The following is a 17684-nucleotide window of genomic DNA, read 5'->3' on the forward strand; positions in this document are numbered from 1 at the left end:
CACGTTAAACATGCTAATAAACAAACAATGGCGGCGAGATTAACTGATGACCCTGTAGTTTGGTCCCGTTATATCTCAAACCGTACAAACCATGTTGGCCAGTGTAAATTTGCCTCACCAGTGCAAGATTTCTAGGATCAATAAAAAAATCAAATCACGAAAGCTGTTCTGGTAGGAATTCTGATAGCGAGTGTAGAAACAATTACTGGTGCCAAAATGCATCAAACCTTTCAATCGTGTGGCTTGCCAGATATGACGCTGCGCCGGTGTGTGCAAGGCTCAACAGTGCTTTACAGCGATTGCATCTTCAAAATCTATTTCGAACATCTTTGGTCTGAAAGTGACAGTATTATAGCTGAAGATAGAGGGATTCTGCTGCAACATAGTATGACGTATAGCAGACAATTCTTGCAAATTTCTGTCGATAAATTGAGTTAACGCATTGGTGTAGTCAGACATTTTCACCACAACCTTACAAGAATTGCCACCATATCAAGACTGTTTCGGCTCAGTTAAGAAATTACAGACGGTCGGCGTCCCGTATTGCAAATATTAAATGCATCTTTCAGACTTCGACAGTATTGAAAACATGTTCGATTTAAGGGTGATCAGAAAAAATTGCTTTTAGTACAGCATTGTTGTATATTAGCTACCTACGTAACGAAGTAAACACGGGTACCTAGATGGTAAGTAAGTAAACAAATTGTTCAGAAATTGAGAGGAAGTTTTTTATTTTATTTTTTGTAATTTATATGCATAAGCTGAAAAATTGTGACATACATCTTGATGTTGCCGATTATTGGTTGGTTAAAATTACACGGTTGGTGGGCACTGTTTCCTTTTCAGATTGTAGTTTAAAGTCGGGGTGTGCCCTAGAGCAATGTTATTGAAGTCAGCTTCGTGCACTTTCCTTCGCCACAGGCCTTTTGCGAAACATACATACAGAACGTTTGAACAGTTACTGTTGAATAAGCATGGTAAGAATATTTTTTTAATGAACTTCAGTCTTGCCTGACCTGAAATTATTCATCACTCATGACTTGCAAGTAAACAGGTCTGTTCGTATTTCCGTTTATTGTGTATTTATTTGTGCTAGATAATTAGTGGTTATGTTGTGTTCAAGGCATAATTTGTAACGTGTGTATAAGGCATACTCCAGATTTGTGGTAACTGAAATGGATTGTTACAGGATGTCATGGTAGGAGCTTTTTTAGTAGGAATTCATCATCTGCAAATAATTGTTGCGGCATTAAATGTATAGAGAACCATATCATTCCTAAACAAGATGGGTGTTTCAAATGGAAATTTAACGCCCTGTGTTGGCAGTTCTTGTCAACTGATTCTACAACTAGAGGTGAAACTGTCTCTAATGCACAGGCAGAATTGGACACCCATAATATAGGGAAAGATGAAGGAAAAAAGAACACCGCAGAAGCAATTAAGGACGCAATTGCAAATAAAGGTATAATGCTAGCCTACTCTTGGGTTATTCCATGTCAAGTCAGCCAAACCATCTCGTACATCATCTGAGATCTGGGTGCAGTTTGTCTGTTCTCCATACAGGGATGTGTACCCATACCACATGTTAGCTTATCTGTCTGTTTCCATTTTACAGCATTTCAAAGTTTTGAAGCTTTGATATTCTTCACACCATGATAGTGCAAAGTGGCATTTACTAATACTGTCAACATAAGTTTCAGATTTTTTGTTTATCATTTTCACAAAAATGTATAGCGTACTTACATTTTGGTATTGTACATTGAAAAAACACAATTTGTTACTTTGGATATTACATAAAGAGAAATGGATAATGTCTGAAATCTATTTGTTTTCCAAAATAAGCCTTGAAGCTTGGACTGTCGCATGGAAAAATAAAATTCATTTGCCATTTATCTTGCTACATTGGAAGATCTAGCTGTTTCCTTGCAGTCATCGTACTAAATCTGTTATTCTTAAAACATAAAAAAAAATTTTTAGATTTTTTAATGTTTATTATGTGTTCTCAGGTACTTGAATTAATTCTCATTGTATGTTGGTACAGGCAGCATGTTTGTTTTATTAGAATGTTGTAGAATGTTTCTTGAAAGCAGTTCCTTTGACAGCTACCATCCTTCCCCATTTTTTGGGTAACTAATGGCATCTGCAGTGCAATAAATCATGATCTTTTGTGCTGATCCTCTCAAGTAGCCAGTTTTTGAGCTTGTTAAAAGTTGTGAAGTGTTTTTCAGAAAGTCAATACTGCATGGACTAAATCGATGTAATGAAAAGGGGTGATGTGAAATAACACTGAAAGATAGTTCTTTTAATTGTAGCTGGCCATAGTGGCCGAGCGGTTCTAGGCGCTTCAGTCTGGAACCGTGCGACTGCTACAGTCGCAGGTTCGAATCCTGCCTCGGGCATGGATGTGTGTGATGTCCTTAGGTTAGTTAGGTTTAATTAGTTCTTAGTCTAGGGGACTGATGGACTCAGATGTTAAGTTCCATTGTGCTCAGAGCCATTTGAACCATTTTTAATTGTATATAGATCCCTGCCGGGAAATTTTAAACTGGGTGTGGATACCTTACTGTGCTATGTCAGACAGCAACAAGCAGTTATGTCTGTGCTAACTTCAGTGTAGATTTCCTAAAGGACTGTGATAGGAAAAATGATCAGGAAACCTTGTTTGTATCCTACAATTTGATCTCAGTAACTAACATTACAGCACGGGTGGATAATGACAGTAGGACCCTTTTTGAAAATATTTTCTTTTGTGAAACTCAATGCAAGAAAAAAATAACACAATGCCAAACAGTGTGGATACTCCACAGTGAAAATCAGTTAGAACAGTTGACAAATCCAGGAAAAATGCTTTTAAGAATAGGTTACATTGTGTAACTAGGGATGAAATGTATAATGAACCTAATGCTGATATAAAATCTATTCAGTGATAAATTCATATTATTATTTGAAAATAGGTTTCCGTGTAATATAAGAAAGGGCATCAACAGCCAGGTAAGAAAACCATGGATCACAAGAGGGATTAAAGTATCTTGTGAAAGGAAAATGTTTTTGTTGGCACGAACAGGTAGCGAGTTTCTGCAGTAGTCAAAATTACAAGGATAGATTATTAAAAAAAAATCAGAGAACATGCACATAATGTTAGAAATCAGTAATTCCGATAGCAGACAATATGGAATGTGCTGAAACAAAAGATGGGACAATTAGTGACAGAACAGGATAACATCAATATTGAACTAAATGGAGGGCTATAAATGATGAGTCACAGGTAGCAAATATATTTAATAACCATTTCTTAAATATAGTAGAAAGTGATGAATAAACAGTTAAAGAGAAAAATCACAGCAGTAGATTGAAAAAATAACCCTCAGAAAATTCAGTCATATTAATGTAACACCACCTTCTCTTGAAGTTAAGACAATCATGCAGTCTCTCCCTCAAAAAAAAAAAAAAAAAAAAAAAAAAAAAATTGTCTGAAGTATCTAATGCATCACTCACTCAAGGCAATTTTCCAGAGAGACTGAAGTACCCTATCGCTCAACACTTCAAGAAAGGTGATACGAGAGAGATCAATAACTACAGATCTGTTTCACTGCTGACATCATTTTCCAAATTTGTTGAGAAGGTGATGTATTCTAGAGTTATCTCTCACCTTAGCAACAACATCCTCTTCAAATCACAGCTTGGGTTTCAGGAGAGTTGTTCTACTCAAAATGCCATTTACATGTTCACTGACGACACACTTTTATCAGTATTAAATAATAAAACAGTGCCAATTGGTATTGTTTATGACCTGTCTAAGGCATTTGGCTGTGTGGATCACAGTATTCTCATAGATAAATTGAAGTTTAATGATTTTGATGGTACAGCCAACTAATAGGTAATGTCATATCTAACCGAAAGAGTACTGAAAATTGTGCCTAGTAGTTCAGTCAATGTAGTCTGGGGACATAATCCTGATTAGGGAGAAATCACGTATGGCGTTCACTAAGGCTCAGTCTTAGATCCACTATTGTTCCTCATATATTTAAATGATTTTCCATCTAATGTACAAGCAAGAATTAATTCTTTTTGCAGATGACAAAAGTATTGTAATTACTTCAAGCATACATACAGAAATGAAAGAAATGGTAAACAGTGTCCTTTAAAGCATCATTGACTGGTTTTCTCTGAATGGTGTCATCCTGAATTTTAAAAAGACACAGTGTATTCAGATCTGCACATCTAGGGGTACTACACCAGTGATGAGCGTCACGCATGGTGAGGAAATAATAAATAGGGTTGAAAATTCAAAATTCTAGGTGCCTCTATTGATGAGAATTCAACCCAGAGAAAGCACATTTTGAAACTCCAAAAACAACTTACTTCAGTCACATCTGTATTTAGATTTATTGCAAATCTTGGTGAGAAACATATAAGTAAATTGACATACTTTTTATATTTTCATTCAGTAATGTCATATGGAATAATGTTCTTTCCCTCTTAAGGATGAGTCTTCATTGCTCAAAAATTAGTGTAAGAATAATATGTGGTGCTCACCCACGATCATCTTGTAGAGTTCTGTTTATGGAGCTGGACAGTCTGACTGCTCCTTCACAGTATATTTACTCCTCCATGAAGTTTGTTGCAAGTAATCCACTACAGTTCAAAAGGAACAGTAACGTACCAAAGGTGACATTCATTACCCCACTTTAATACTGTCTTTAGCACAAAAAGAGGTGCTCAATGCCGCAACAAAATTTTTGGTCACTTGTTCAGTGATACAAAATGTCTGACAGACAATGATATAAAATTTGAAAACAAACTGATAAAGTTTCTCCTTGACAGTACATAGATTTCTATCTTCGTAATGTGTAAGAGGTGGTGGTAGGAATTACAAACTCACATTGTATTTTTTTTATACCATGCCATCAGAAATGTTAGCATGTAAACATAAGTTGTGATGTAAATGGTTACACATCATTACCATTTATCATGTGAAATGATCCCTGGAACACCGAGGTAATTGACATAGAAATCCCTTACCAAATAAGGTAGCTCTGCGGTTGGTGCACTGGACTTGCATTCGGAAGGACAATGGTTCAAACCTGTGCCTGGCTATCCTGATTTAGGTTTTCCATGATTTTCTTAATTCACTTCAGGCAAATGTCAGAATGGTTCCTTTGAAATGGCATGGCCTACTTTCTTCTCTGCTCTGAGATTGTGCTGCATCTCTAATGACCTAGTTATTGACGGGATGTTAGATACAAATCTCCTCCTCCTCGAAGTCCCTTCACTTGGCTTACGGCATATGGTTTGGCATTGTCATGAAGGAGAATGACTCTGACATATCTCTGAGCATATTGTGGGCATTTGTCTTTATGTGAACGATTCAAATTGAGTAATTGTGCTTCGTAGCATCCAGCATTCACTGCTTGACCTGGTTGCAGCAGCTCATTGTATACCACACTGACCAGGATGCAATTAGTTATTCATGTCAAAATTGTTGTCTTTGGATCATCGAAACTAGTCTCTTCACATCATTTCCAGCAGAGCATATGCTTAAATGATGGCTTTTTGCAGCAGATTTCCTGAGAGGAAAGCAGAAGGGCGACACTTCTTGCAAGTGATGAAGCCCAATATGTTTCAGGCACAGAATATGTATGTTCTTTTTGCTCCACTCAAAAAGTCACACACGGATCTGAAAGCCTTCTTTTTCTATTGTTAAATAACTCTTGTGTGTGGTGTACTATGCTGCATTAGCACTACTACTACCCAACTTTGTGAATGGTGAGACTTAATTCAAGCTCCCAATATTATCCTTCTTAATAAATTACACATTATTTAAAAACTGAGGAACAAATGGCAGTTGGCATGGTTAATGAATGATGAAGTGGCAACAGGTAATGTCATAAGTACTGGGTTATGCGACAAAACAGAAATTTTAAGCAGATAAAACTTCTAACAAACTCGTTCAACTGGCACTAATTTCTTAACTGCTTTGTATATAGTTCAAGTCATTTTAAGCAGAAACTTTTGTTTTTGAATTGGGCATATTCAACATACCAAGGTTTCGAGAAAACAAATTGTACTAAAAGAATAGTAATGGAGGAAATCAAAAATTTCCATATAATTATTTGAGCAAATGTTCTACCAACAACAGATTTTATAAGACACACTGTAAAAAAAGTGACAAAAAATCAGAAAAGAACAAACACCTCACTAATTTTATCTTCCTAGATTATACTCCCTATTCTGAAGATGATTTTGGTGCAAATATTGAGGGGATTATCCCATTCCCTTTATGATATTAAGTGTGATGCAGAACTGTATTGTTTTCAAAATAAAACCCACAAATGTAAATATAGAGTTTTCGGATCAACCTGCACATGTGATACCACTCATCTGCTTTGACCTGTGGCATAACTGTGTTGTGTGGTATGTGGCATAGTTGCAGTGTATTATGTTTGGAGAGGGCTCTAGTGTGGGATATTTGTGATTTGTCTGTGAGTGGTGTTAGTGGTACTGGGATCTGCAAGTGCTGTCTGGGGTATTAATATTGGAAGAATTTATTAGTGAGATATTTTAATGATGGTGATTATGTGCAGTAGATTCATTTTTTGATTTGGAGTTGTTAGTGGAGTGTATTGTTTATGGTTGGAGATTTAATTTTCTGTTTCGCTCTTTGAGTCACAGTGGGGGATGGCATGTTGAGCACGGTAAATTCTTGTAATTATTCATTGTAATTACCGACTGTGTGAAGTGTTACATTTGTGGAGAATGTGTGAGATTGACCAAAGTTGCTGCATTTCAGGCCATGGACCAGTGTATACCATGTTGTCGGCAAGATGACATGTAGCTTTATGTGTATAAGTGTTCCTGATTTGAGAGCTCTAGGCTTGTTGTCAAGAGAGATTGCGTTGTAGGCGTATTGTTTGTGCTGTCATTAGAATGCTAGATTTTTACGTTGGCTGACATTGGTTGGTAAGTATATTTCCGTGGTTTTATGTAAATAATTTAGAAGTTACGGAGACTACTCGTGAAGTAGCTGAAGCATTGAGTTGTCGACAGGCACAAAGAAAACGGATAGAAAACTTGCTAGCTCTCAGAATAAATCCTTTGTTGAGTTAGAGTACACACACACACACACACACACACACACACACACACACACACACACACACACACACACACACACACGGTTTGCTGACAAGGAATGTGGGAGGGAGTGATGGCAGGTGCGTAAGGTAGGTATATGATATGTGGGTACTAATGCCAATGGATTAGGTGCACATTGAAGGTGATGTGAATTGGGAGGAAGAGGTAACTGTTGGGTGGAGGCTGTGGGGACAGTGGGTTAATGGACATTGAGGCCAGGAGGGTTGTGGTAGGGTTATGATCCTGTGGTCGGGGTTCAGAAGTGGCATAGGGAGGGATGAGTATGTTTACTGTGTGGAGGTGGGTGAATGAATACAACTTTAGGAGAGGTGTGAAGGATCTTGAATATAATGGCCCATGTTTCTGGGGATGATGATGGACAATAAAAGTCCTGATGAAGGATGTGGTTCAGTTGTTCCAGTCCATGCTGATGTTGGGTGACTAGGGGGATGGGAGGGAGGGCTGCTCCTTTGTAGGTGATTTGTGGTATGGAGGCGGAATTAGAAGTGGCATGGAAAATCTGATTGTGGACTAGGTTTGGGGGGGTACTGCATGACCGGAAGGCCCTTGTGAGAGCTTCAGCGTACTGGCCAAGGGATTTCTCACCACTGCAGATACGCTGTCCACACACAGATGGGGGACTGATTTTTTGATGTGGAAGGGATTACAGCAATTGAAATGGATGTACTGTTGGTGCCTAGTGGATTTAACATGAACGGAGGTGTGGAGGGAGTTATCAGAGGTTGAGGTCAACTTCCTGGAAGGTTACACATTGGTGTGAGGATGACTAGGTAAGGCGGATGGGAAGAAGGTGTTAAGGTTGTGTGGAATGGAGATAGGGTGGCTTGGCCCCCAGTCCAGAACATGAAGATTTCGTTGCTGAATCTGAACCAGACAGTGATTTTGGGGCTTTGGGAGCCTAGGAAACTCCCCCTGTATGGTTCATAAAGAGGTTTGCAGTGGAATGTGCCATGCGGTGCCATGTTTATACACCTTCCCCTCGAAGGAGAAGTAGTTGTGTGTCAGCATATAGTTGGTAGGGAATGTCAAGAATGAGGTAATGGGTTTAGAGTCTGTAGAACATTGGAAGAGGTAGTGTTCAGTGGTGACAAGGCCAAGTGCATGAGAGACGTTGGTATATAGGGAGGTAGGACCAACAGTGAGAGAAATCGAGAAGATAGAGGGGTGGGGATGATAGAAAAGGAAGTGGTTAGTGTCTTCAATCTGAGAGGCTGTGTGTCAGGCAGATGGATACAGACGTTGGTCAACAAGAGCAAAAATTCTTTCAGTAGGAGCACAATAACCAGCTACAGTGGGTTGCCCTGGACTGTAGGGTTTGTGGATTATTGGGAACATATAGGAAGTGGGTGTGTGGGTTGTATATGGGTGAGGAGGGAAGTGTATTTGGGGAGAGGTTCTGGGAAGGGCCACAAGGATTTCAGTAGGGATTATAGGTTATGTTGGACTTCTGGGATGAGCTCACTGTGGTAGAGCCTCGTAGGTGGAGGAGTCAGACAGTTGGCGGAAGCCTTTCTTTGTCTGCAGGGAGGATGATGAGATCGGGTTATGTTTTTCCTGCTGAGAGGTTAGTGTTCTTGGGGGGACCTGAGGAAGGATAGTGAAGCCACGTTGGAGGTAACGAATTCCTGGAAGGTGACCAGGAGTGGTTTGGTGGTGGGGGTGAGATTGTCATAGCTGTGAATGGTAGTACGAACTGGGAGGGACAAGGTTTAACGTTGGGATTAAAGTGGCGTTAGTTGGAAGGACTGGTAACAAAATAATGTATCCACTTTAGGAATTGAGAGGAGAGTAGGTCTTTGATGAGTCCGTGATTAAACTTGGGAGTGGAGCCAAAGGTGAGACCTTTGGATAGGACTGAAACCACTGTGGGATTTCCATTTCTGTTGAAAAAGTTTTTTTGCATTTGTCTGGGTTCTAGATTTCATGAAGTGTTGGGAGGGAGTTTTGGAAGATGTTGCAAATTGAAAAGGCCAACTGGTCAAGATCTGGGAGCTCTGAGTGGTTTCCTTAGGGGTAGAACAGGTATTGATGGGTAGTGGTGCTTGTAGATGTCAACAGATTGGACAGTTTACAGGAGTGGTGTCTGGAATGACAAGAATTTCTATTTTGGAGATGTGGTGTATGTAGTTAGGGTTTCACACTAATAGTATCTTGTGGAGGGAAGCGGGGGTGGTTCTCAGGTGCCTTGGCCATGAAGATGTGTTCTACGGTACCATGTTTGTGAGGGATTGGTGGAATCTGAAAAGATGAAGGTTGATGTGAAAGCAGGGTTGGAATCCAGAAATGCAGGTCGAGGCAGAAGTACAGAGGCAAAGATGTTGTTGAAAGACAGGTGAGGTATGAGCAGCGGCAAATTGAAATTAGCGGAGATTGAGGCCTGGCGGATAACAAGAAGAGAGGATATATTGAAGGGCAAGTTCCCATCTCCAGAGTTCAGATAGGTTGGTGTTAGTGGGAAGTATCCAGATAACCCGGACGGTGTAACACTGTGCCAAGATGTGATGGCCGTGCACCAAGGCATGTTTAGCCACAGGGTGATCCTCATTACCAACAAACACTGTTTGCCTGTGTCCATTCATGCGAATGGGCAGTTTGTTGCTGGTCATTCCCACATAGAATGCGTCACAGTGTAGGCAGTTCAGTTGGTAAATCACGTGGGTGCTTTCACACATGGCTCTTCCGCGTTACAGGACTGGAGTAGGTGGTGGTGATGGGAGGGGGCATGGGACAGGTTTTACACCGGGTGCGGTTACAAGGGTAGGAGCCAGAGGGTGGGGAAGGTCGTTTGGGGATTTCATAGGGATGAACTAAGAGGTTACGAAGGTTAGGTGGACAGCGGAAAGACACTCTTGGTGGAGTGGGGAGGATTTCATGAAGGATGGATCTCATTTCAGGGCAGGATTTGAAGAAGTCGTATCCCTGCTGGAGAGCCACATTCAGTCTGATCCAGTCCCGGAAAGTATCCTGTCACAAGTGGGGCACTTTTGTGGTTCTTCTGTGGGAGGTTCTGGGTTTGAGGAAATGAGGAAATGGCTCTGGTTATTTGCTTCTGTACCAGGTCGGGAGGGTAGTTGTGGGATGCGAAAGCTGTTATCAGGCTGTTGGTGTAATGGTTCAGGGATTCCGGACTGGAGCAGATTCGTTTGCCACGAAGACCTAGGCTGAAGGGTAGGGACCATTTGATGTGGAATGGGTGGCAGCTGTCATAATGGAGGTACTGTTGCTTGTTGGTGGGTTTGATGTGGACGCACGTGTGAAGCTGGCCATTGGATAGATGGAGGTCAACGTCAAGGAAAGTGGCGTGGGATTTGGAGTAGGACCAGGTGAATGTGATGGAACCAAAGGAGTTGAGGTTTGAGAGGAAATTCTGGGGTGGTTCTTCACTGAGTGTCCAGATCATGAAGATGTCATCAATAAATCTGTACCAAACTTTGGGTTGGCAGGCCTGGGTAACCAACAAGGCTTCCTCTAAGCAACCCATGAATAGGTTGGCGTACGAGGGAGCCATCCTGGTACACATGGCTGTTCCCTTTAATTGTTGGTATGTCTGGCCTTCAAAAGTGAAGAAGTTGTGGGTCAGGATGAAGCTGGCTAAGGTAATGAGGAAGGAGGTTTTAGGTAGGGCGGCAGGTGATCGGCGTGAAAGGAAGTGCTCCATCGCAGCGAGGCCCTGGACGTGCGGAATATTTGTGTATAAGGAAGTGGCATCAGTGGTTACAGGGATGGTTTCTGGGGGTAACAGATTGGGTAAGGATTCCAGGCGTTCGAGAAAGTGGTTGGTGTGTTTGATGAAGGATGGGAGACTGCATGTAATGGGTTGAAGATGTTGATCTATGTAGGCAGAGATACGTTCTGTGGGGGCTTGGTAACCAGCTACAATGGGGCGGCCGGGATGATTGGGTTTGTGAATTTTAGAAAGAAGGTAGAAGGTAGGGTGTGGGGTGTCGATGGGGTCAGGAGGTTGATGGAGTGAGGTGAAAGGTTCTGTAGGGGGCCGAAGGTTCTGAGGATTCTTTGAAGCTCCGCCTGGACATCAGGAATGGGATTACCTTGGCAGACTTTGTATGTGTTGTTGTCTCAAAGCTGACGCAGTCCTTCAACCACATACTCCCAGCGATCAAGTACCACGGTAGTGGAACCCTTGTCCGCCGGAAGAATGATGATGGATCGGTCAGCCTTCAGATCATGGATAGCCTGGGCTTCAGCAGTGGTGATGTTGGGAGTAGGATTAAGGTTTTTTAAGAAGGATTGAGAGGCAAGGCTGGAAGTCAGAAATTCCTGGAAGGTTTGGAGAGGGTGATTTTGAGGAAGAGGAGGTGGGTCCCGCTGTGATGGAGGACGGAACTGTTCCAGGCAGGGTTCAATTTGGATAGTGTCTTGGGAAGTTGGATCATTAGGAGTAGGATTAGGATCATTTTTCTTCATGGCAAAGTGATATTTCCAGCAAAGAGTAAGAGTGTAGGACAGTAAATTTTTTACGAGGGCTGTTTGGTTGAATCTGGGAGTGGGGCTGAAGGTGAGGCCTTTGGATAGGACAGAGGTTTTGGATTGGGAGAGAGTTTTGGAGGAAAGGTTAACTACTGAATTAGGGTGTTGTGGTTCCAGGTTGTGTTGATTGGAATTTTGAGGTTTTGGAGGGAGTGGAGCTGGAAGTCGGAGATTGAGTAGATGGGAGAGACTGGGTTTGTGTGCAATGAGAGGAGGTTGAGGTTTGCTGGAAAGGTTGTGAAGGGTGAGTGAGTTGTCTTTCCGGAGGTGGGAAACCAGGAGATTGGATAGTTTTTTGAGGTGGGGGGTGTCATGCGGTTCTAATTTGCGGTTGGCCTGTAGTAGGATGCTCTGAACAGCTGGTGTGGATTGGGAGGGGAAAGATTGAGGACTTTTATTAAGGATAGGAGTTGACGGGTGTGTTCATTGGCTGAGTTGATGTGTAGGTGAAGGATTAGGTGGGTGAGGGCAATGGATTGTTCAGTTTGGAACTGGTATAGGGACTGATGGAAAGAAGGGTTGCAGCCAGAGATGGGAACTTTAAGTGTGAGGCCTTTGGGGGTAATGCCAAATGTCAGACAAGCCTGAGAAAATAAAATATGGGAGTGTAATCTGGCTAGGGCGAAGGCATCTTTGCGGAGGGAATGTAAATAAAACTTAATGGGGTCGTTGTGGGGGTGTTGTGAGGGTGACATGGTAGTAGAAGGTGGAAAGTGTAACATCAGGCTGAAATGAAAATGAAAATAAAAGTATATGGGAAGAGATAAAGGTGAACTAGAAAGTAACTGGAGATCTGGTGTGAAAAAAGGTGAAAAAGTGTTGGTTAAAGCTGGGCTATGTTGATCCTGTGGTAACTTGGGTTGGTAGACAACGACGTGTACAAAGGTTAGGTGGTTGTGTTGCCGCCAAAACACGTTAAAGGGTGGAGAAATTCGGGAAAATTTCGAAAAAACTGCATGTAAATGTATTAAAAGGAGTGGTTTTGTGGTGGCGGATTATGAAAATGAGGCTAACAATTGTCTGACGAAGAAATAATGACGTTAAAACCTGTGGGAAGCGGCTAAAAATTATCAGTGATGTGAGAAAAACGGAAATGGAAATAAAGTGAAAGTTATTAGAACTAGCCGAAATGGTTGTTTAATAGGTGAAAGGTACTGTTTGTGAATTAGAAACGGTGGATTTTATAGCAGCGGTAGTGTTGAAAGCGGGAAGAAAATTTTTTGGTTATGTTTTGGAAGTGGGTTACGTATTATTGAGTATATATAGGCGGGATAAAATTGTATAGTAGATAACGGTAAAAAGGAGTATATATAAAAAAACAAAGATGAGGTGACTTACCGAACAAAAGCGCTGGCAGGTCGATAGACACACAAACATACACACAAAATTCAAGCTTTCGCAACAAACTGTTGCCTCATCAGGAAAGAGGGAAGGAGAGGGGAAGACGAAAGGAAGTGGGTTTTAAGGGAGAGGGTAAGGAGTCATTCCAATCCCAGGAGCGGAAAGACTTACCTTAGGGGGAAAAAAGGACAGGTATACACTCGCACACTGTCCTTTTTTCCCCCTAAGGTAAGTCTTTCCACTCCCGGGATTGGAATGACTCCTTACCCTCTCCCTTAAAACCCACTTCCTTTCGTCTTCCCCTCTCCTTCCCTCTTTCCTGATGAGGCAACAATTTGTTGCGAAAGCTTGAATTTTGTGTGTATGTTTGTGTTTGTTTGTGTGTCTATCGACCTGCCAGCGCTTTTGTTCGGTAAGTCACCTCATCTTTGTTTTTATATATATACTACACTAAGCAGATTCAGAAGGATGTAGGTTGCAGTAGGTACTGGGAGATGAAAAAGCTTGCACAGGATAGAGTAGCATGGAGAGCTGCATCAAACCAGTCCCTGGACTGAAGACCACAACAACAACAACATATATATAAGATGCTGTAACTTACCAAATGAAAGCGTTGGTATGTTGATAGACACAGACACACACACACACACACACACACAAAAAAAAAAATTCAAGCTTTCACAACCCACGGTTGCTTCATCAGGAAAGAGGGAAGGAGAGGGAAGACGAAAGGATGTGGGTTTTAAGGGAGAGGGTAAGGAGTCATTCCAATCCCGGGAGCAGAAAGACTTACCTTAGGGGAGAAAAAGGGACAGGTGTACACACACACACACACACACACACACACACACACACACACACACACACACACACAAGCAGACATAGGTAAGAGAGAGAGAGAGAGAGAGAGAGAGAGAGAGAGACAATAAAAGTGGACCGATAACACTTCCTCGGGGTGCACTCCTGGTGATACCCTCACATCTGACGAACAGTCGCCGTTGGCAATTCATGAGATAGTTCACATAGTGCCTGGCTGCCTAAAACCATCACCTGTTCAACGAACTTTCCCCAATGTCATCATGACTCTAGACACAGGATAAGTTGCAGCTGAGCCTTTGTTTGTTATAGGGCAACAGAATTCTTGGCAAAGTTTTATATGAATGACCGACCCTTTAAACGAGCCATCTGAAATTTGGCAAGGAAATTTGTGGCAAAACTATATTAACCATGTGCTAATAAAGCCTAAAGAACAACTGGCTACAGGGAATTGTCTACTGTTTCTGACACAGAGGGTGTTTAACTGATTAAGAACTGGCATCGCACAGCCCAATACTAGATACTAGTCTGAGTGGCTCCTGTTAGTGTGGTACAATACAACGTCGTCATATGCCCCCCCAAAAAAAGGAAAACTTGCACATTGGCAGACCTCATCATAGCAAATGGCAAAGCCATGCTTTATAGTTGTTGACTCGGCATTTATTTAGTTCTCCTGATTTTTCGCAAGGTGCATAGTGCAATTTTGCTATTTCTTTATTAATCAAACAATGGAGACCCTAGTAGGAATATCAACAATGTAGGAAAAGACAAGATTGCTACTTACTGTAAAGAAGACACGTTAAGTTGCAGACAGGCACAATTAAGACATTTATATATATCTTTCAACCACAACCTTCATCAGTAAGAGAGACGCACACCATACTGCATACTTTTCCTGCATTGTTGCGATTTCTGTATTGATTTTTATGCTATATTAGGTTCCTGTCATTGTTGAATTTTGTGTATTTTACTCGGGGTTAAGAGAAATGTGGATATTTTCAAAAAAGAAAACCGAGCCAGAAGATTAAATAGGATTTTTATGCATTTTATTTTTATTTATTTTTATTTTTTGGGATTTATTGGTATTGACAGTAGTTAAACTATTTAGTTTAAATTCTTATAATTAAATTATTGAAAACATTAACTTATTCTTGCAATTCCTTTATTCTAAAAATGTATAATTTGTAACAGAGCACCCTGAAGAAGTCCCTGATAACATAAGCAAAATCTTGGATAACATTGTAATTTATGAAGATGGAACTCTTCTTCTCTGACAGCTGTCGGAGGTTTGTCAAATCCTGAACCTCCTTTGAGCAGACAGCACAAACATTGCAGAAGCTGTCAAACTATGGATAGATCTTCTAGACAGAATCAGAATGTAATGAAAAAGGAACTGTAGGGAACAAGCAGTAAATTCCTTTCACTATCTTGCTAATATATTACACCTGAGATTCGGATGGAGAAGATTCATTACAGAACAAAAAGAAAGTGTGGAAAATTGGCTCATAGAGATGCATCCACACTAGATTGCGTATATTATGCCTTTTAGGATTGCTGATTCTGGTTATTTTTTCTGCCACAGTGTTTTCTCATGCAGTTGTAATATAGTTCCTTCCAAACAGTTGGTGAACAGCAATGGAGCTGAAAGCAGGGGGAAAAAAGAAAACTTACCAACAGGATTTGTTACTTTTGTGAAGAATGACATTTCTTGCGCTGTTAGCACTTTACTCAATGAGAGAATCTGCTTCATCTACAGACTTCTTTGGTCAAAATTAAGAAATAATTTAGGAGAGAAAAGACCTGAGAAATTATAAAAATCTCTAAATTTCTGCATGCTTCGAAAACAGACGAAGTTGTACTTTACAGTCATTATGATTCACATCAAGTTAGTTTTTTTATGGAAGTTAAATGTTATTTAACTGTATTTCTTATATAACAAAACAAGTTAAAACACAATGTAAATAAAATAATTTTGTAAGGCTAACCATGTAACATTTTGTATGTTAAATAATTATAGACTTTTTAAACTTTTGTTTCTTGTATGTGTTAAATTACAACATCCCTGATCTACCTGTTCATGTGATTTTGGAGTTCTGTTAGACTTTAGCTTGTCCCTACCCAAAACTCCCACTTTCCCACAATATTTATTTCAAAGAATTTGTACGAGTTTGTACCTGGTGGTTATAATTCTTGTGCCACTCAAAGGTCTAAGGTTATTGGTGCCATCTTGAAATCATGTTTTTGTTGCATCTGGGGGATTTTTATGATACCATTGGTCAAAGCTTACCAGATGGTAATGGATGCTCTGGTTTATCCTAATGTTTCCTGCCTTTGTGTGCTACTGAAAAAGTATTAGGTCATTTTACCTACAATCCTTATGCTGTTGGGAATAACACCACCAAATTTTTTATATTCTGGATGATAAACAAAAAACTATAATTTATTTTCAGAATATTAGAAAAACTTTGTGCCCTTGCGATGTTAAAAACCAAAACTTCAAAACTTTGAAGTGCCATAAAATGAAAGTGAAGTCAGGTAAATTGCTGAAATTTAATTTGGGTAAGGTGAAGAAATAAGCCAGGTTTCATCAATATCTGAGATGCTGAGTATGACAGTTAATGTCTTAATTGACATGGAATGACCTATGTAAAATTATTGTAGCTAGGGTGATATTTTGTGTGTAAATAAATACATAGTTGATTAAAAGGTTGAATATGGTTTAGGGCTATGATTTTAAAACAATGTTGCACCTGTTTCATTTACAGTGAAGAAACGACAGCGTGTAGATGTTACTGCAACGTCAGTAGAACGGAACTTCATAACGCCTGTCAGAGCAATGGCAGATTTCCTTTTGAAACCATCCGATCTTGAGGGTCTGCGAAAGACAAAACGGAGATCACCATATGAGAATGAACCTCCAATTACTGTTTATTGGAGGAAAGATGTAGAGGCAAAGTAAGGTATTTCATGCTTTATTGTAATTCTTTCTTTCTCAGTTTTTGTCTTATTAGAAATAAAAGTATGATGTTCAAATTTTACTAGTCATCTGTAAATCGTTACCAGTTATATTTCAATACTCTATTGACAGAGCACTGGAAGTTTGGGGATCAAAGGAACAACTTCTACATGAACTTATGATCCGAGAAAATGAAAGGAAAAGATATCAGCAAAGTAAGTATATGAATTATTTGTCTGTAGGATAGGCTCGTGAAACATGATTTGTAAAATAAGGATTTTATGAGGAATTTCCTGTTTTGAGAGAGTACACATTGTGTGTGAGCATTTCTGAATGGATGAGAACTGAAAATGCATGCGTATGAAATCAATAGCAGTGGAATTTCTAGTGTAAAGTTATGGACAATGTCTGACAGTACAATATATGTTATGTTACTTCCAAATTCTATCTACATAGATTATATACATGATGAACATTGATTGGGAATGTAGTAATTCAGCAAAAGATAAAAAGTGAAGTTGATCGCTGTAAATTTGTCTTTAAATTCCTCAGTTCATTGATAATTTTCCAAACATCTTACACACAGAACAGAACACACTTGAATTATGGCCTATTCAGAACCAGTGGAAATGGTGCAGAAATATTTGGTTTGTGTATATTTTGATAAAATATTATATATTATAAACTTTCTCTTATCTATAGCATTACAGATGAGTTAAGAGAATAGTACCTTGGCTAATTTCTCAGTTCATTAATCAAAAATATAAACTGAATGAAAAATGTAATAAAGAGTTGTAAGCTAGGTAGGAATCTAATTGTGTGTATGAGAAATTACTAATTTGGAATTGAGCAAGATGGTTGAGTGGATAAAACACTGGACTTGGACTCAGGAGCAGCAAGCACAGTTTGTTTCTATCAAGTGGTCCAA

The 17684-nt window shown here is 40.0% G+C and overlaps 1 protein-coding gene across 4 annotated transcripts in view; it reads left to right on the forward strand.

Annotated features, from left to right (window-relative positions):
- The first annotated feature begins 336 nt into the window (after positions 1-336).
- LOC126473600 (zinc transporter 9) overlaps positions 337-17684 on the forward strand; it is a 214667-nt gene continuing 197319 nt past the window's right edge. The window contains exons 1-5 of one of the 4 annotated variants that reach the window (XM_050100755.1): positions 337-686; positions 847-977; positions 1190-1462; positions 16566-16755; positions 16889-16971. In XM_050100755.1, coding sequence (XP_049956712.1) covers positions 881-977; positions 1190-1462; positions 16566-16755; positions 16889-16971 — 643 coding nt within the window. In that variant the 5' untranslated portion in view covers positions 337-686; positions 847-880. Of the gene's footprint in view, positions 687-846; positions 978-1189; positions 1463-16565; positions 16761-16888; positions 16972-17684 lie in introns of those variants that run through there. The other 3 variants (XM_050100756.1, XM_050100757.1, XM_050100758.1) reach the window with 3 other exon arrangements.

This window comes from Schistocerca serialis, chromosome 4, assembly GCF_023864345.2.
Source record: "Schistocerca serialis cubense isolate TAMUIC-IGC-003099 chromosome 4, iqSchSeri2.2, whole genome shotgun sequence".
In the NCBI taxonomy this organism is placed as follows: Eukaryota; Metazoa; Arthropoda; class Insecta; order Orthoptera; family Acrididae; genus Schistocerca; species Schistocerca serialis.